The sequence below is a fragment of the Apteryx rowi genome, unplaced genomic scaffold (genome assembly GCF_003343035.1).
Source record: "Apteryx rowi isolate R43461 unplaced genomic scaffold, aptRow1 scaffold_279, whole genome shotgun sequence".
NCBI classification, from domain to species: Eukaryota; Metazoa; Chordata; class Aves; order Apterygiformes; family Apterygidae; genus Apteryx; species Apteryx rowi.
In genome coordinates this window covers 1-19911 of record NW_020449185.1, presented here as the reverse complement: position 1 = coordinate 19911, position 19911 = coordinate 1, and the positions used below count along the sequence as shown (strand labels likewise).

At 43.1% G+C, this 19911-nt stretch overlaps 1 protein-coding gene across 1 annotated transcript in view; it reads left to right on the top strand.

Annotated features, from left to right (window-relative positions):
* LOC112967515 (tolloid-like protein 2) overlaps nucleotides 1-18078 on the top strand; it is a gene marked incomplete at its 3' end in the record, with an annotated part of 72861 nt that extends 54783 nt beyond the window's left edge. The window contains exons 10-15 of the mRNA XM_026068728.1: nucleotides 4655-4770; nucleotides 6768-6870; nucleotides 9880-9996; nucleotides 13722-13867; nucleotides 14780-14975; nucleotides 17953-18078. Coding sequence (XP_025924513.1) covers nucleotides 4655-4770; nucleotides 6768-6870; nucleotides 9880-9996; nucleotides 13722-13867; nucleotides 14780-14975; nucleotides 17953-18078 — 804 coding nt within the window. The remainder of the gene's footprint in view (nucleotides 1-4654; nucleotides 4771-6767; nucleotides 6871-9879; nucleotides 9997-13721; nucleotides 13868-14779; nucleotides 14976-17952) is intronic.
* Nucleotides 18079-19911: the final 1833 nt, after the last annotated feature.

Genomic DNA, 19911 nt, shown 5'->3' with positions numbered 1-19911 from the left:
TAATAGTGCAGAAAATAAAAAAAAGGACTTGTGCAGTCATGGCCCAATGGTTTATCTAAATCGGTTGGTCTGGCCAGCATATTGGTCCAGTTAAGAGTGTCTTTGATTGATCTTAAACCTTTCCTGAATCAGCGTTTGCTAAACAGGACAAAGGCCCAATCCACTTGGAATAAGCACATAACAGGGAGAGGGGAGAAAGTGGGAAGGAGAGGTAGGTTTTATCAGTATACAGAGAGTCACATATTAACTCAGTGACTGGCTAGCACTGGTCTGTGAACCATTCATGAGGCTGTGGAAAATGGTCCATAGCTGGTGTGCAAATACCCTTCTGGGTATCCAGCTACAGGTCAGACAGTTTGGGTTCATAATGGTCCAGGATAAATTGTGAGGATGAGCAGCACTTCAGGGTCCATGATATTTGGGGATCACTGCTTTAGCATATATTGGTATCACTTTCTTAGATGTGCAAGTCCTAACAATTTTGTCTTTTAATTACTTGTAATTTTCTCGAACAAACTCCTTTTTCATTGAGATCTGCCTTATCTGGCCTCATACAAGATGTGGCTCTTGGAAAATTATCTCACAGATTTTTTAGGGATTGAGTCATTTGGATACTCAAAAAAAAAAAAAAAAAGAATGTCTTGCACCATATTTTTGTTTGAGCCAGAGTTAATCCAATCAGACTTTCCATTCACTTAGCTGGAAACATTCCACTAAAGCTTCAGATTTCTCAAGGTGAGCTAAAAAGCCAATATTGATCTGAGGTTAAAGGCAAATTAAAAGCTACAAAGCAATTTTCTTTAAAATGAGGACTCTTCTGAGTCTCAGGTTTTCTACTTGCCCAGTAGAACTTCTCTACTCCTTGTTTATGCCACAAAGCTTTAGCAGAGATTATTCCAGTTCAGAACACTTAACAGCAGAATGATCAGAGCTCTGAGCCTACTAAACCAGATTTTTTCAATATCTATTATTTGGTTTTGGTTTTTGCTTTCCATGAAAATTTATATACAGGCTGCATTTGAGGAGAAAAGGTGCAATATATTTAATGACTTGGACATTTGCAGCTGCTATTTGAATCTGTAGTTTTGAAAAAGGCCTGTAACGACTTCTGCAAAATGCAAAGCTTAGGAGTTCAAGACCAAGGGACATTAGTTATATGTTCAAAGCAGAGTTTGAATGAAACCTTTGATTGAGGACAACTTTGTTCAGTAGTCAAGCTGTGAATTTTTAAAAAGCACAGCAACATATTCCAGAAGTTGAATGGCAGATGGTTTCCCTTTTTGAAAGAGACCGCCCATCTGAGAGTGCCTGAGAATCCTCCTGCAAGACAGTGTGATGGAAGATGAGTTAGTGTGTGTTGGTGCTTGCCAGAATGACTGCTGTATTTGTTGTAAGAGACAGGACTCTCCAAGTCATTAGACTGGAGCTTTTGTGCCTTAGCTTTTCTGTTCTAAAACCCTGCTGTTTTAAACTGCTCTTAATTCCCCAAAGCTTACACCTGCTGGGTGAAAGTTAGTGCCAAGCCAGGAGAAGCCAGATGAAATTTGCTGAAGGACTTTTTGGAAGGCGAGATGCCTTCTGCTGCATAGTGGTAAATGCTAGATTTGATGTGGCTACATGGTTGATGATTTGATGGGTATAGTCTCTGCAAAAGACTTTAAAATGGTTTGTCGCATTCTCTTGTGCTGTGCAAAAGCTAAGAGGCCTGCATGGCAGTGCTAACTGCGCAGGAATAGTTAAACTTTAAATTGGGAGTGGTCCTGCATTATGTCATCCCATCCAGTACCCAGTGCAGTTTTGACACAGTGTAACATATAGGTAACCAACTGATGAGTAGTAAATGCCTGTCCCTCAGCTACATCACTTGAAAATGACTTCTGAAGCATTTATTGCTTCTTCTGCCTTGATTTTCACTTCTGTTCCTTTCCAGCAGCTTAAGTGTGCAGCAGCTTCTTCACCGTGTGCCAAGACCACCTCGGTTCAGTCTCTTGGACCCCAGAAGCACCAAACACTCGTCTCACTAGACCTGTTGACTGCCTTGCTACTAAGTGGAGTACATTTGTATTGCATACTGATGTGCTGCGAGAGATTGTGCTCTACAAGTGCACATGCATTGCTCATTAATATCCTGTTACCCTCTGCACATGCAGGCAATCACTCTCTTCAACTATGAAAAGCCAGATGGATCCTTATAGTAGAGTTTCCTTTGCAGGGTTTGGATAGTTAGCAAGGTCTCCTTTCTGACATTTTAGCAGAGTAGTTTTTGCTGTTAGATGCCTTAGTACCTGCTCCATTATTATAAAGTCTTGCCAATTACTGTGTAATTACACTTAGGAGAATTAGATCTGGGCTGTCTGTAACTGGCACTGTGGTTCAGTGGAGAGCAGTAATGCTCTTTATCCTGTGTAACTGTGGTGATGTAGTATGTGTTCCCAGTGATTTAGGCTTTCCTTATCGTTTCATGGGGGCAGCTTCGTTCACATACATAGATTTTTGAGCAAAGAAAGAGAATGTTCATATACTTTGGCAAGTTATAGATTGGAATCCCCTCTCTACTAGGACACCTTGCCACATGCCTGCATTCCTAGAGTCATCCTAAGCCGATGGCCACTCCAGACCTTGCATTGCCTATGGTGATGCCAGAGAAGCGGCTGAAAAATGGCTTACTGCCCTCAGAATAAGTACGGCTGGGATTCAGCTTCTTTGCAGTGTTCATCTGCTGGGCCCCATGCATTTCCTGGTTGAGGGTCCTAGGAGCATCCTGCATTGTGAAGCTGGAATTATCCTAACAGATTGTACCACAGATAACAAGTCAAGGCATCTTTGCAAGAGGTGGAAAGGAATAAAGTGTATTTGTTCTGTGATAGTAGTCTTCAGGCTTCTTTTCCAGTATGTGCAGGCCATCACCTTTTACCAGCACCTCTCTCTGCCAATGTGAAGAATACAGACATCATCACCTGCCAAACATGTTGGGAGAGGCTGGAGATTGGCTGTTTCTGCAGATACTAAAACTTCCTGTGCAATGCTCCTTTGTAGTTGCATAATGGTAAGGGGTGTTCTCAGGGCTCAAAACTGTTCCTTTGAGAAGGAGGGAGCAGCGTGGAGGTTTTAAACTCTAATTTTTTGCTTTACACCTCTAGGGCAGGTGCATGCATTCTCCTACCTGTTTTGTTCAGTGGTGCTTCTTTCTAGCAGTTTTTAAATACCTTTGCCTTTCCTGGCAGGAATCACTTTGCCAGAGTCTGTGCTGACCTGTGCCTTGAAATATGTGCAACTCATTCCTTGTAGTGACTCCACCTTCCAGAGCACCCCTAGGAGCTGTTTGGTTGAGCAAAACCCTTTTTTTGTGTCCCTGCCTATTGTTCATCTTGTTTGACCTGTCAAGCTGTGGGTCAAAGTACTTCAGGGAAGTTAAGAATTTCTGTCCTAGGTGACTCCCTCTCCCCTTTTGGAAGATATTAAACTTCTTGAATGGGACTGGTCTCTTTTCACCTCCAACTTCCGATCTGCGAATCTAAATGTGACCATGGCTGAAAAATTAATGAGTGTGTGATAGCATCAGGTAGAGGAGCATCCACTGGCATTTCCATGAGAAAGGGAGCCAGATGTTCGGTCTTGTCAGATCTTTCAAAGCACTGCTGCTTAATGAGGGATTTCTGGGGGCTGCCTTGCTGTCACTGAGGAAACCAAGTTGCAGGTCAAGGGCAGCTTTATAACATCAGTGGTTTATGAAATTAAAAAAACAACTGGAAAGCAAGAGAGCCAAGGTCCCTGCTCCGTGGGATGGGTATTTGCATGTGTCTGGTGAGCGTTCTCAAGGAAATGGGAGCTTTGATATGTGTGATCCTCTGACCTAGCCAGTCAGCTGCTCTGCACATGTGCATACTCTTTCCTTGTTCCAGCTCAGTCCTCCTGGCTCAGAGAACAGGAACTACAGTAGTGGCTGCTTTCCCAGATGTTGGAAGCTGCCATTCCCTAAAGAAACATGTGCTTGCGCATATTATTTGCTTCCCAAAAGTCATTCTGGGTTTTACCTTTCATCAACTGCAGCTGGCCACAAAAAAGGCAAGGTGGAGAGCAGAGGAAGCTGTAGCGTTCACATTTTACCCTGCGCAGTGGGAAAGCAGGGTGGATGCTAGACAGCCAGAGCCTAGGCACAAGAGAGCTTGCCCTGCTTTGGTTACATTGTTTTAACCAAAAAAGGGCAATTAACAATGGTAACTAAGGAGAACTTTGTTGAGCAGCATGTAATAAAGGGAAAACAAATTTGCTGGCAGCAGTCTTGTGGTTGTGGAGGGATTAATATTTTGTATTTGATCAATGGATAAGATATTCCTCAACAGGGTTAAAACCTAAATGTGCTGGCATGTGGAAGGAGGGGAGAGGGAGAAGGGTGCCTTTTTCAGAGGCTGTTTCCCTGTCCTTGAGCTTATAAACTTTTACCTGGTAATCCTGGCAAGTTTCACATCACCCCCTTTGGTGAGGTCTCAGATGGTAAATGGCGCCTTTGGCCACTGCCAGGCGAGACTGAATGAGCATCCTTAGAGTACAAGCCACCAACCTGCATACGGCAGCCAGATGCAAACACTTTAACAGACCCTGATGCCTTTCAGAGGGTAACTCCTTGCTGCTGTCTTTTTTTCTTCTCTTGCAGCTTGTGGTGAGACCTTGCAGGACACAACAGGGAATTTCTCAGCCCCTGGCTTTCCAAACGGTTACCCCTCCTATTCCCACTGTGTCTGGAGAATCTCAGTGACCCCAGGGGAGAAGGTAGGCGTGACACCAGCTCAAGGTGTGCTCTGCATTTCCCTGACAAGTATCTTTGCCTGTGACAACAGTGTTAGCAGCTGGCAGCATGCTCTAGACCTCTGCATGTCTAGAGTGCAGAGTGGGAGCCTGAAAACGCTCCTGAGCAACATCTTTGTCCTCCCAGAGACTCACCTGCCTTCAGGGAAAGAGTCCCAGGGGTCAGGAATACTTGTTCCTGAGGACAGGAGAGGTAATGTGGGAGCAGAAACCCCCTACAGTTTGCGACCATGTGTTGATCTCTGAACTCACTCCTCTCAGTTCAAGGCAAAACCCTTACTGGATAGTTTCCTCACATACTCAGCTTGCCACGTGCTAGCTGACTGAGCTGAGAGCTGAGGAAGTGACCTTTCAAAGCCTGCTGTCAGTCAGATGAGTTGCATAAAATGTGCCAACAAGATGGGGTCCTGGAGAGAGCTGGAGGAGTCGAGTGACACTGGTGACTTGCCGCTGTCACACAGGCAGAATGTCCCTGTCAGGGGACTCATGCTAAGCCCTAGTGCAGATCAATCAGCCATTCCATCCACTTGCTTTCTAGCTCCTTTTGCTGTATTGATCCTCCTGTAGAAATAAAATCTTTCCTTAATTCATTAATACCAGCCCTTTAGACTCTTCATATTGCAGCCTGGCTTTGGAGCTTCTCAGCAGAGCAACTTCATTGAGGCCCACCCTTGAGAAGCATTTAAGACTCTGACTCAAACAAACAAAGAAAGGCAGAGTTCACTTGTTTTTCATCAGTCATCTTGCTCTTGGACTCAGTTCTGTTGCCTGCAGGCCCAGTCCTATACAGTGCTGAACCCCTACCATTAACTTCAGGGAGAGCTTTGCAAGGGGAAGAGATATCATGAATAGTCCAGGCTCTGAAATAATTGCAGTGTGGCTTTTACAGTATAAATGTTACTTCAACTACTGTAATTTCTCCCTTTGTCCCTCAGCCTCTTTAGAAGAGTTACATCAGATATGACCCAGCATCTAAATGCTGAAACACTAGTATTAAAAAAAATAAATAGATCGAGTTCAGATTAGGTGCTTCTACTTATTTTGCCATGTTTAAACAAATGCAGTAATTGGTACATTGTGGTATCACAGCAATGGCACTAGCTCAGAACAGATATTGGTTGTAGTGTTCATCTGTATAGAAACAGATGAATCTCCTTTTGTTGTCCAAAGTCAGAGAATTGCAAAAGTCTGAACAAAGTAAGTGACATCATTACCAGCATTCTGTACATCCTGCCAGGTCCAGTACTTTGCTTTGGGAAGAGAATATCTATTTTAACCTAATAACATTCTTTTGGCAAGGAGTAGATGTACTATATGGGTCAAATCTTGCAAGAATATAATGCCACAAGTATATCCCATGCAGTGACTTCCATAGGCCCAGAGCAAGGCCCATAATCCTTGTTATGGAAGAAGGAGACCAAAGGGATAAAATTTTCAAGCTAAATACTGCTCTGTAAAGCCACTGAACGCTGTTGAATCACAGTAATCACACAAACATAATTGTCAGAATGTGGAAATGTGTCAGCAAAATTAGCTATTTCTTGCAAGAAATGTCATTTATGTAAGGAATAAGCCCCAGACACCTGTGGTTTGGGGCAATGTGTTTCTCTATATTATTGATGTTAATCAAAACCAAGGATTCTATTTTTTAATTGAAGAAACAAAATTGGGCTTTTTTTTAGTAGCCTTTTACTAATTGAGGAGCAGTGACTGTGTGAGTTACAGAATGGACAATAAAGTTACTTGTACTATCTGCTATCATGTACTATATTGTTCTGTTAAAACTCCTTGAGAAGCCTTTATTTTTGGTGAAAGGTGATTAAAAAAATCCAACCAGCTGTCCAGCTGTCTTCTACTGTGCGCTCCCTTATGTAGTATAATAGCAGAGATAAAGTACATAATCTGTAGAGCCTTCTCTTTGAAGTAGCTCCCTTTGCAAATTGTGTCCTTTCTCTTTGCAGATTATGTTAAACTTCACATCGATGGACCTGTTTAAAAGTCGCCTTTGTTGGTATGATTATGTTGAGGTGCGTGATGGCTACTGGAGGAAGGCTCCATTACTGGGTAAGTGGCTATTTCGTTTTACTTGCATTTTGTGTGTTCTTCTTGAGGCCTATTGCAAAAACCTTCCTTTACCTTTTAGGGGCCTGTGTCCAGCCAGTGCTCTGGTGTCCGTTAATGTCTCCACCTAGAGATGTCAGAGTGTTGTATTTGTACCAAATGATTCAAGCTCCAAGTCCTTTAGTAGCAAAAGCTTTATTCCTTCCTTTTCCAGCTTGAGAACTGAGGCACAAAGGAAAGTGAGTCAGGGGCATAGCTGGGATTAAAAAGGTGGTCTGTGGAGTTTTAACCACTTTAACCACTTTTCCACAAGGCCTGAGTGGAACTGTCAGGCAGTCAGGATGAAGCAGCCGTACACCTTCTCGCCCAAAGGCCTGCCATTATTTCTCCTTGAGAATACAAATACAGAGCAGTTTGTACTTTGGGCCTCTGCACTTCCATCTGGGAACTTGCCTCTGGGCAAGGAGATTACTGATCATGCCAAGGATGCCAATTGTGCAAGGGCTCTACCATACTACTGCTCCCAAAGATCTCAAGAAAATGCAGCTCCTCCTCGGTGTCCTCTCTATTCCTCCACCTCCTGCTATCAGAAGACTGCAAGTCTTCTCCCACCCTGCACTGCTGCTGACTCCACCTTGGTCCAGAGAGCCAGGGGTAGCTTGCGAGACACCTGGCAGTACCCTTAGACTGTGCAGCAGTTGGTGAGTTCCCCATGACCATGGGGAAAGGAGAGCTCAGAGCGGGCAGTGAGGATTCCTGGCTTCTTTTTCTAGCTTTGCTACTGGCTCTGATCTTGACCCTGTCTCCTAATCTCACATGTCCCTGTATGTAAAATGGTACAAACAGCCCCTCCCCCCAAAAGGTAAGGAAGATGGCAACAATCAGCTTGTGTAGCATCACCAGCTGTGTTAGGGATGCTGTGCCTGATGCTGCAGCACAGATCTGGGCTAGTCAGACAGCATGGTCAGTGGGGCTACAGAGGTGCGCAGCTCACCTTGGACCCTTTGGAAATTCCAACCTTAATGCCAGATGAAGTTCTTAGGTTGGAGCTGTGCTGCTCTCTAGAGGCTTCTGTGGGCCTGTATTTCTATACAGGAGTTGGCAGCAGTTTTTACTGCTTCCTGCCTGCTTTGGGGTTGGCAGAAGCTGTTGCTGGTTTCTGCAGCACATGCAGCAGGTAACATTGCTCCAGCGGCTGTAACTTACATCCTCATTATTTAGTTTCTCTGCCAAGTAATTGGAAGGTATTTCAAAAGCGAAGCACCTCTCTGTCCCCCTAATGCAGGTGGACTTGTGAGCGTTTCCATCTGGAATGAGAGACTGCATGAGTGGCCACAGCTCCCACAAGGGGCTGAGCCCATGAAATTAGCTTGGAAGAGGCAGACAGGCAGCAGTTCAGCAGAGGGCGGGGAGGGGGATTAGTGTGAATTGTGAAAGCATGGACTTCTTGTGGAGAAAAAAAAAATACATGTGCACTGCATATTTTCCCAGGGAAGTGTGTGGAAACCCAGCCTTTAAATGGCATATAACTTTTTATGAATGGGCCCTTTATCATACTCTGAGGATTTTGCTCATTCTAATTCCTCATCTGCATTTCCTCTCCCTGACGTCCTTGTTAACCTCCAAGTCTAAATCCAGGAGGCAGTTGCTCAGTGACCCTAGAGGAAGGAGCTTTGCAGTGCTGATGCTATTTGTTAGCATCCCTTTCGGAAGGGGAGATGGGAGATGCTGCTGTTACACTGTGGGCCTGTCACACTGCCCAAGCAGTGCTGGGCAGCTTTGGAGTACAAGGAACTCAGAATGGAGGAGGCAAGTAGAGCTAGGGTCTGGACTAATATTTGGATGGGGGGTTCAACAGAGGAAAAAAGGGGGAAGGCAGAGAAAAAAGGTGTTTGGGGGCAGCTGACTAGGCAGGGGAGCTCTAGGCTTTTAATGCACAGGACTCATGCCAACCCCTCTGCCCCCATACATAGGAAAAACAACAGCCTTCTCTGCCTGACAGTCAGCAGGCCTTGAGCTGTCTGTCTCCTTTTCCAGTGTAGGGAGTCACTAATGCAGCCTGCTTCTGAGAACTAAGGTGCTGTCTTGCAGGTAAGGCATTAATGGAGTTTTACCTACTAGAGGTTGTTTGAAGAAGACTCTGGTCTGGTGATTCAATTGGACAAGGTGCCCAGGCCTTGTGGAATTCAGCCCTGCTGGTGTCAGCTGAAGGGAAGAACCATGTTTGTACTGCGTGCTCTCAGTACATACTGAAGTGTTTGCTTTGTGCTCTGAGGAACTTCTGGCTGGAACAGGTAGAGGAAAACCAGGACTGAATTAGGGTTATTGCAGTTGTCCTGGCTACTCTGGCAGTTGCTGTTTGCAGCTGCTCTGTTTCAGGATTCTCCCTTGCTAACAGGATTCAGATATTTACCAGTGCTGATGCATGCCAGAGAGCTCTTTGCTGGCTGAACCATAGAGCAAAAGGGCTCTTGGTCACAAAGCTATTGAGGATTAAGAGATTGAATGACTGCAGAGGCTTAACTAGGAAGAGGTAGATTTACTGGGGGAGGAAGAGCAGAAGAGATAAAGGGTCTGTAGCACTCGTTATAGGATGAGCTGTGTTAGATGGTGGTCTGAGGAATCTGCGTAACCCTCTTTCTCATCAGAATGGCACATCTCAAGGAGGGCAGGGAATGATTCCCTACCCTTGTCACATCATCTGCCCAATCAAGTGGTCAAAACAAGAGCCCTGTTGAATTTACCATGGCAATGGAGGCTGCATTTGTGAATACTGGATTCTGGTCCCAGGTGGAAAAAAAACTTTATTAATTTAATAATTTAGGAGAATATGAATTAAGGGTGAAAAAAGAGAAAATGATTCAAAAACATGAATGGTGGGAGTGAAAGCATGTTTTACACAAACACCGCTCCTTTAACCACATATTTTCTTCACTTCTTGGACCACAGGGCCTGCTACACTGTGCTGCCAGTCAGCTGGGAAATCTTGATTGTCTTTTTCCTGCCTTCTAGGTAGATTTTGTGGCGACAAGATCCCCGAACCGGTTATTTCCACAGACAGCAGGCTGTGGATCGAGTTCCGGAGCAGCAGTAACATCCTAGGCAAAGGCTTCTTTGTGGTCTATGAAGGTATGGCCCTTAGGTAGGACTCTGTCATATTGCATGGAACACTCAGAACTGGATGCAGGGATTTATGGGGTCAGTAGTTCTGCTTCACCATGTGGTTAGACATGGCCCCCACTCTTGTTCTGAAGGGAACTGGCAGAATTTGCAGGCTGTTTCAGGGGACGTGACCTGGATCTACAAACTAGATCATCACATTTGCTTTCAGGAATAGGTTGGCAGCACAGGGCAATGGCTTCCATTCATAGGCCATGGTTCTGTTGTTTGCCCTAACTGGTCCTGCAAGCAGCAGTGCTGTGTGTAGACAGGATTACTGTTAGTAACATAACAGACAAGGCTCTGTTTGGGATCATAGATTTTATATCATTTAATGCATCTTATTTTGGGTTGTTTGCTTAATTCAAATGCAGAAGATTTTTCTTTGGTTTCTCTCTTGTGTGGGTTACTTACAGAAGTTTGGAAATTAGCATGTAACTTCTTCTGCCTCTCAGATGCTTCAGAAGCTTGCATGGCACTGGGAGGCTGAGACTGCTTCAGACAAGGAGCAGTGCTGCCCAAGTGACTATGAATCAGTAATACCCCTTTTGCAGATATGCCTAGTTTTGACAATAATGGTTCTAAAACGTATTAAAAGCCTTTGTTGTTCTCTGGGCAAGAAGCATTTTCTTAGAAGTACCAGTGTTGTCAACAGTGTTGAGGTTGACTGTATTAGTTCCAATGATACATCTTCTTTCTGCAGCCACAAGGACAAGCATGACATTGGAAACCCAATGCTGAATGTCCAATATACTCATGAATAATGAAACTAAGAGAGGGAAGTGAAGAAAACACAGTACTGTTAGGGAAGTGCAAATAAAACATACAAGGATTTTATGACAGTGTAGGGCTAGCAAATCCTTCTTACAAGAAAAATATGATTTCAAAAGGAATTGTTACCCCAGAGACAGAGGTAGCTTGCCTTATTTTTTATGTCTCTCCAGAGAAGGAGCTGCTGCCTGGACCATGTTGTTTGTAACGCCCCTTTTATGGTAGTTTGCTGGAATTATAAGTGACAAAAGTAGTGTGTCTGTAATAGTCTGTACTGTTTTATTTTGGCTTGTTGCTTCTGTTGGCTACTCAGCTTAATTTTTACGGTAGGTTACCCTCCAGTGATATCTGGTCTAACTTTGGGGAGGGGAAAAAAAGAAAAAAAAGCAAGCTGAGGAATATTCTTGGAAAGCAAGTTCTCTGTTCTTCATCATGTGTGATAATATAGCATCTTGCTTCATATTGATAAATGATACTGAAAGAAAATTTATTTGACGTTAGCTGTGTGCCAAAGTCAGTTTGCAAAACTTTGTTTTCTCTGGATAATTTTCCATATTTCCTGTTGATTAATAAATGATCCCTAAACGTTCAGTAAAAATGAGCCATACTTGCTTCACTTGACTGTCAAGGAGAGCAAATGGAAGTGGACTGTGCATCTAGTGGTTGAACTTTGCATCCCCCTGTTCATATTTTCCTGCCTCTTCAAGGCTTTTGCTTTTTACATAACCCTTTCCCTCAAGAAGCTTCCCTTTGGGAAGCTATAAAATATATTGCTAAGCCTGACAGCAAGCACAGAGAGTTACTAATGGAAGCCAGTTTGTGCCAAGAAACAGTGACAGCCCATTTCATAGCTCTTTTCACAACTCTGCCTCCTCTTGTTGGAGGGGCAGGTATTAAGATTATCTGTATTTCTCTACATATTTTGTTTGCTGAAGTGGGAGTGTTTCCAAAAATCTTTCTTAATCTCTATTTCCCTCTGATTCAAGCTCTGTTAATGGCTTGTTTCTTTCCTCATTTTCAGGTAGTTTTCTCAGCTGCTGAATGACTTCTGTGTCCAAGCAATAAGGGTAACTTTTATTTCCAAGAGGGACTATCCTGAAATCTTTAACTACCTATTGATTTTTGTCCAAAAGCTCTCTGTGTTCCTGTTAGTTCCCCTTTTTCTTTAGAACTCTTCTCCCTCACGTGTTAAAAAGCAAACATGGGTTTTACCACTTCTCTTTCCTTTGCTTTACCAAGAGTGCGTGTAAACTCCTGTGCATCTGAACTTTGTTGTGACCTCTGGGATGTGGACTGATCTTTGGGGTGGCTTTCTTCAGTTCTTGACCCTAAAGTTTCAAATAGGTGGGAGGAAAGAGGTGGAAGCAAGTAGCCCCATCATGGGAGGATTATTTGATACTAAATAACAGAAAATTAATATAGTGAAAGTTTCCTCACTGTTCAGTCATATTGTTCCTTTTCTTTCATGAGATTCAAGAAAATCTTTTCCTCTTTATTTCATGACTTGATGGAGAAATTGCTGGTGGTATTACCTTGCAGCACTGCCGGTAGGAAATAGCTCTGCTCTGGGCTGCTATTACCTGTCTCCGGAAGCTGCTCTGAAGTCCAGAAGTGGGGTCTGCCAACAAGCCCAGACACCCTGAATTTGTCATGGTTATTGGCTTCTCAGGCTCTGTTAGCAGATGTTATTTCCATTTTGCAGTAAAATTCTTCTGGTATTTTAGCTACTCAGCTGAATTTCAGTGTGAGCTACTGCAATGAATAGAGAAAATACTGTGTGCTGGCTGACAGTTTTGTGACTGTTAAACAATTGTCTTCTACTTTGCTTTGGTAGTCCTCTTTCTGTTAGGTGGGCATGACAGTTCCTTGCACAGTCCCCCAGTGGCTCTTTTTTGGCACCACTTCTAGCTCTGAATATATAAACTTGAACTACAATCTAAACTGTGTTCTGCAGCTAAATTTTAGTTAAAGGTATTTCATGGTGTTTGGCCTTAGCACTGTATTCTACAGCAAAAAAATCAGCGCTGCCTCAGCAAAAGAGTGCTTTTAAATAGGTAACTGTTAAATGTTAGTAATTCACCAGGCAAAACCAAGACAGCATAACCTCACACAAGCACTCTTTGGGACATTGTAGGGAGACCCTCAGCTGAACTGCTAACATAATGCATTGTGGGGAGATCCTGAGTGTGAGGGAGACTGATGTTCAACAGGTGCCATTGCAAGGTCATTTCTCTTGTACTTTCCGTCAGTGGTTTGCATTTGCTTGATTTTAAGCACAGCCAAAACATTCATTTGCCACCTTTAGCTCTGTGTGTGTGTGTGTGTCTTTGACCGTGGAGTAACACAGGTATTAACCTGTTATACAGTCCTGCAGAACTGATATTGTCTTTGAGGTCTCTGCTACTCTTGTATTAAGCTAGATTTTATATTTAGTTATCTGTTCTTGGCCTTTAAACCTATTAATTTCTGCATTTACCACAAAGCTTAAGTTTTCATTCCCAGCAGCCAGCCTGATGGTCTCCTGGTGAACCGCTCTCTTCGTGCTTGTTAATATTGCCATCGTGTGGCTGGATTAGATTTGCAACTTTTTTTGATTTGTTATTTTACATCTTTTCTTGGTCCTTAGTGCTGATACCAGGTGTTAAGTAGTTATGAAGGTGACCAGCGCTGTGAAACACACAAATACATAAATCTTCTCTGTCCCCATTTGTTCACCTTCTAAGGAGGTTGGTACAGCAAAACAGAAGACACAGTCACTAAGATAAAACGTTAGATTTGTAAAAACTTCCATGGCTTGTGTATTCCCTTTATGAAATAAGTGCTATCAATATAGATTTGAATGAAGAAGGCAGCCATGTTTGGAGCAGGCTTTAGCTAAGGAAAAGCCTGTAATCTTGTGTTTTTGCTGTTTGTTTTTTATGAAGCTATTTGTGGTGGAGAAATTCACAAAGATGCTGGCCAAATCCAATCTCCCAATTACCCAGACGACTACAGACCTTCCAAAGAGTGCATCTGGAAGATCACAGTTTCTGAAGGCTTTCACATAGGAATCACATTCCAAGCCTTTGAGGTGAGAAGGGTCATTGTAAGCTCTTGAATGGTTATTACAGCTCTATAGGTCCTTTAAAATTAAAAAGGAAGTGATTTAAATAATAGCATGTTTTGCTTAAAGAAGTCTTCTGAATAGTTCAGAACATTATTTCTCCTCACCAGAAGATTGCTCAGAGATTTTCAAGCCAAGGTTAAAATATGATGAGTTTTTGAAAAATTTTACTCTAGACAGGAGGAATTAGAAGGGGCACAAAATAGTTGATCGTGTTAAGTAGGGGAGCATGAATCCCTGTCTTTTCACTCTGGTCAAATGAAGTTGAATGATTGTAACCCAGGCAAAAAATTGCTGTTGCTCTCACTGGGGCTTGGCATATTTCAGCATATTTGTGACTCTCCAAAGAAACATCATGGTTCAGGCCAGCAATTTATAGGATGTATTAGACCCTTGGCCAGAAGCCCTATGATCTGTTTGCTGACTACTAATGTATAAGTCATAGACAGGAGTGGACAGGATCTGGGTTGATATGTAAGTCCCATCTAGCCCACAGGACACTATGGCTTGTGTACAGTCCAGGAGAGGACTGACACCACTACCTCCTAGCTGTGACTTCAGGGCTATTCCTTGAGCCTTTTTGTTTGTAGTTGTTCTACTCTGTCCCTTACAGCTTCTTATGGCAAAGCAGCCTGTAGATAGTCAGGGATCAAGTTTCATGGGGGGATAGCCATGAAATGGCAGTAGAACTGACATGTGCCTGTGCTTGAATGTGGTTTCAGCTGCAGGAATGTTCAATGACACCATGATGCAAGGGCCTAGTTGTGATCGGTTGTTTGGGATGCTTCTTTGGAAGCTGGTTGGTGAGCAAAGTCTGAGTAGCTAGGACTCAGAGCACTCATACTAGTGAGGTACAGGCACAGCCCTTTCCCTTTGCAGATCGAATGGCATGACGCATGTTCTTATGACTACCTGGAGATTCGAGATGGCCTCACTGAATACAGCCCATTGATCGGCCACTTCTGTGGCTATGAGAAGCCAGAAGATGTCAAATCCAGCTCAAATAAAGTGTGGATGAAGTTTGCATCAGATGCAACCATCAATAAAGCAGGCTTTGCAGCAAATTTCTTTAAAGGTATGTGATCTGGTACCTCTCAAGATCAAAGTTAGGGATCATTCATTGCTTAACCTACTGTCATACCAAAGCGATTGGTTACCATTATATCTATTTTTAGTTGAAAGTTATTAGTCTTGTCTGTACAACTGCCAATGTCAAATTTACAGGCAGAGTGCTTTGAGAGTGTATACGGGGTTGATGCTGAGGCATGAACACTGCCTCCCTGATGAGACAGAGTGCCTGCCTCAAAAAATGTTAGCAATTCATCTATAGGTAAGTAGCTGCAGAGGCACTAACACCTTGTATTTCAAAGCTGAACAGCATGTGACCCCCATTTATCCATGCCAGGGGACACTGACGTTTTCAAAGAAGGTTACTAGTACTATACAAAAAGTGTTGAAAACAGCTGTCTAAAGTTATATGCCAAAAGAAAACTTTGGAGAGAGGGAAAATTTGAATGCATGTAGAATACCAGGGAAAATTTGAGAGCTTTAGGAGACAAATGTGTTCCTAAACAGAGATCCTCTTCAGTAAGATGTGAGCCAAGACAAAGGTTTTGCTTAAGAGCTGGACCTTTCCAAGCATTCTGGTGGCTTAATAGAGGCAAGAAGCAAGTATCTAGCTGCTTTGGAAAATACTTGCTGGAGCTGCTGTGAGGTGGATAGAATCATGTTTCTCTCTTATTTCTGTACACCTGTGTCTGAACCTAATAGTTGCAATGCCAGTATTTGGATTATATAAGTCCTTTCTTTACTTCTACTTTAACTTTTGTCTTCCATTTAGGGTGATTAAAAGATCACTGGCAAATACTGTAATGTTTCATTCCAGATGCTGGACAGCTCTCACAGTGCTTGGATTCCCCTCTTTAAATTTCTCAGATTCCGTAAAGACACAGTTAGTACTTCTTCCCAAAGATGTGTTGGCCTCTTTCAGGAGCTCTGAAAGACTGACTGTGTGGCACAGACATCTTCTGGGGACTAGCACTAGCCAGAGACTTCTTGGCCTGTAGCAAGTCAGTTTGTATAATATGAGGCTTTCCTGCAAGTTTGTAGAGTACACCTGCCTCTGGGATGTTTCCTTGGGATAAAGATGCCCAGAAATAGATTTTGATTTTTTTTTTTTGGGGGGGGGGGGGGGGGGGGGAATGCATAAACATGCACTGCTAGTGCAATATCAGACAAAGGTATTGTCTATGCAGTTTTTGCTGGCAGACTAGATCTTGCAGCGTCTGGTCAGACACACAGCTGTAGCTCATGGATGTTTATGGTGTTGCTGAGTCCATGCTAGTAAGTCCAGCTGAGGGGCAAAGTGTATTCACTTGGGCCAAGCACCACAGTAGCTGTAGCTATGCAGCTTCTAGCCAGGTTGCCTTGTGGGCAGAGCTTATTGATGTCGATTTGCAAAAACTGTGTAGACATACCTGCACGCTCCATGTGGAGTTTCAAGTTGGAACCTGAAGTCTGCTGTATCCAGAGGGATTGTGCCTGGCAGCTGCTCCATAAATGAAGTAAATGAACAAATTAGATGGCTCTGCAGGCAGCCTGCAGACTGCCATCCTCAGCTGACTGAGCATTGATGCAGCTTTGCCTTAATGAATTGTGTACAGAGCTACAATTACATGTCTTACAATGTTGGGAAAGAAAATAGCTTAAAGAAAACAGAGTTAAGGATCAAACTGAAATTAGTGCCCTGTGAGAACATGCAGTGCTAACTTCTAGCTTTTCAGTGAAAATAAACCTGCAAACAGCCAGATCACAGAGGGTAAGTCTTTGGTCAGATCCAAGACGACAGTGTCATGAAGATAAGAGGAGCAATTATCTGATGTCGCTCCTGCTATGTGTATCTCAAGAGAAAGCTCTAAGACTATTCTTCATTACTTATCTTAATTTTAGTGACAGATAGTTTGTATCACTGAAGCCTGATCTCTATATGGTTGAAATGTTAGTGATGTGCTTGTCTTACACTCACATTGTACCTTTCTTCTTGATGGCAAATGTTAGAGGAAAGAAAATACTTTGTAAAATATAACTGCCCAAGGCCAGGACACCAGCATTTATGTCCCTCTTTTGGTGAAGACCTTCGTGAAGATGGGGGGTTTTGATGATTGTAGAAGCTGCAGCCTCTCTTTTCTCTTGGCAAATGATTCAACAGCCATATTAGAAGCTATTGTAATGTGCCCAAGCATGGAGCAGCAAAGCAATGCTTTCTTAATAGTAAGTCCACAAATAGAAACAGGAGAATGAAATCTGTTTGGACTGGAACTGTTACAGCAGAGAGTTCCTGACTGTAGGAAGGCTTTGAGGAAGACAGTGCTATCAGGACTGTTCCCGTTTGGTCTACATAGCATTAACTTTTACTGGAGCATGTTCATAAAACTGTCTGTTAAGGAATGCACATGGGATCAGGAGCCAGGGTGAGAAGCTAGTAAATCTGGCTATCTATATATTAAAATGTCAGCTTGGATTGTTGAGATCTGATTGGGAGAACCTGACTGCAAAGTCAAGGATAGCAACTAATATGTCTACAAACAGGAAGAACAATTTGCATGTCCTCCCAGCTCCTTTGCTGTGCTTTTTTCAGTGGGGTATGACTTCCCATCCACAGCTCCATTATCATGGGCACTATAATGAGCTGGTTTTTGATACGTCAAGTCACTCAAGAGCATGAGGAATAAAAAATAAAAACAAACAAACAAACACAAAAACAAAGGCAAATGAGAACAAAATACAGTGAAGTCTTTACAGGAGACCATGTTTTCCTGCTTCTGTCTAGAAAAAACACTGTTAGACCCTGCGGCTGATGACAATAATTTTTAGCCTTTGAGTTTTTGGTGGCAGGAATGCTTTAGCACTTGTCAGGTTTGCTGCAGTGCCTGGTCCATGGGCTCTACTTGTCAGTCAGGGCTCTGGTCTTTCTGTCCAGAAGTGTTGCCTAAGAAAATGTGAGGGGATTTGAGTTCTTGGAAAGTGTGACTTGTTCTGTTTTCTCCTGGCAGAAATGGATGAATGTTCTCTGCCAGACAATGGTGGGTGTGAGCAGCTCTGTGAGAATACACTGGGCAGCTACAAGTGTACCTGTGAGCCTGGCTATGAGCTGACTGCCGATAAGAAGAGCTGTGAAGGTGAGTAGCCTACAAATTGAGGCATCTGTCTTTAGGATGGGTACTACAGCTAATAATGAAATTGAACTAGCTTGGAGATGATTTTCCTTTCCCCTCCATCTTCTTTGTTTCTGTGTACCTGCCCTACTAAGTATTTTCTTTTGTCAACATTTCCCATTTAAATCGGGTTTGGAGCGAAGAACTGAAAATACTCTGATTCTCTGCTGCCTAAATCCCTCTTAAACCTGTTGTCCTTTATGGTCTGGGATCCATGGTCTGATTAGAGCTCCCAAAATGCACTATAGAGAGGGGCCATTAACTTGTGACAGTTGAGTGGTCCAAGTGTGTCCTGGGAGGTGAATCTCAGATGAGAAACCAGTAGAAGACAGTAACTCTGACTACCAGATGGCATGACAGCAGCACTACAGAATCAAAGTATTTCAATCCAAGGCTGAAAAATTTTAAAGTACTTCTTACTGTAGACTAAAATATCAATGTTTACCCATGCAAAATGGGTAATGAGTCAATTCCAGTCTTTTGATAAGAAAAAAGCCTTCTTGTTTGATAGAAGCTGTTTCCGTCAGCACTGTAGTTATACAACCAGTCTCTTGCAACAAGTGTTTACTTCCGCAAACAGTACAGCTACCAGTGTTGTGAAATCCACACATTGGTCTTATCTCTTAGTTTTTCCCCGACAGCTGAGATAGTTTAGGGAACTCCACACACTGTGAACGGGACTCTCAAAGTGACCTGGTTTGCCCTGGCTTCTGCTTTTGCCAATCTGTTGAGCAAAGGTGACGTTGACTTTGTGGGAGCAATTAGGTGCATGCAAAAGACCTTTGGAAGCCATACCTTATTTTTTAAATAATTTCTTGAAGTTCTGAGCAAGTCAGTTGGTATAACCTGGCAGGCATTTTCTGGACTTCACTCTTAACCTCCTATTTCAAACTCCATTTGTGGGCAGTACAGAGAGAGTAGCCTTTGAAATTGTAGTGATGCACATCAAAGTTGATTGCTTTTGCTCCTCCAGGTGTTACTATACAAAATGTAATGCAATAGGCAACAGCATAGTGAAGATAAAATGCACTACATCTGGATACTGAGAGCACGCCACAGACACAATTTTTAGTTTTGGGGCCTACACTGGAAACTGCAGGAAAATTTCTTCCTTTGAGACACAGACTAAGAATGAAGGGGCTAAAGCTCCTGGTCTGATACCTTAGGATGGAGATCTAGTGCTCTCCTGCCTTTTCAGCATAGAGCAGGTCTATGTTACTGAGCAGACAGCTACAGGTACAGATCTGTGGTAAGGACTGTGTGACTCCCCTTTGTGTTGCTGCTGCCTACTCTCATGTGACACAGGGATGGTCCATATAGCTGAATAATCCCCAACCCAGACAGCTGTGCTCACCCTGATGCAGGGGGATGTAAGTTTAGCCATCTGGTCTCTCAGATAAAAGCTAGGCCCCGCTGGAGGAAATGGTTGTTCTTGCTCTGGTAAAACTAGTGAAGTGCTAAAGGTAATAAGCAAATGGATTGGAAAGTTTGGGTGAAAATCAAAATGCTTTGTGCAGTTTTCATTTGTCTGTTTTGTTTGACTCTACCATCAACACCCTTGGTGTCATGTTTCCCTTTGTGCTTTAACACAGCCCTAAAACACTTGTGGTTAATAAGCAGCTTCACTGCACTTTTTGCGTTGAAGCTGCTCCTTTGGGTTTCACAGAAATTTATTTAAATCACAGAATCGCTGAGGTTGGAAGGGACCTCTGGAGATCATCTAGTCCAACCCCCCTGCTCAAGCAGGGTCACCTAGAGCACATTGCACAGGATTACATCCAGGCGCGTTTTGAATAT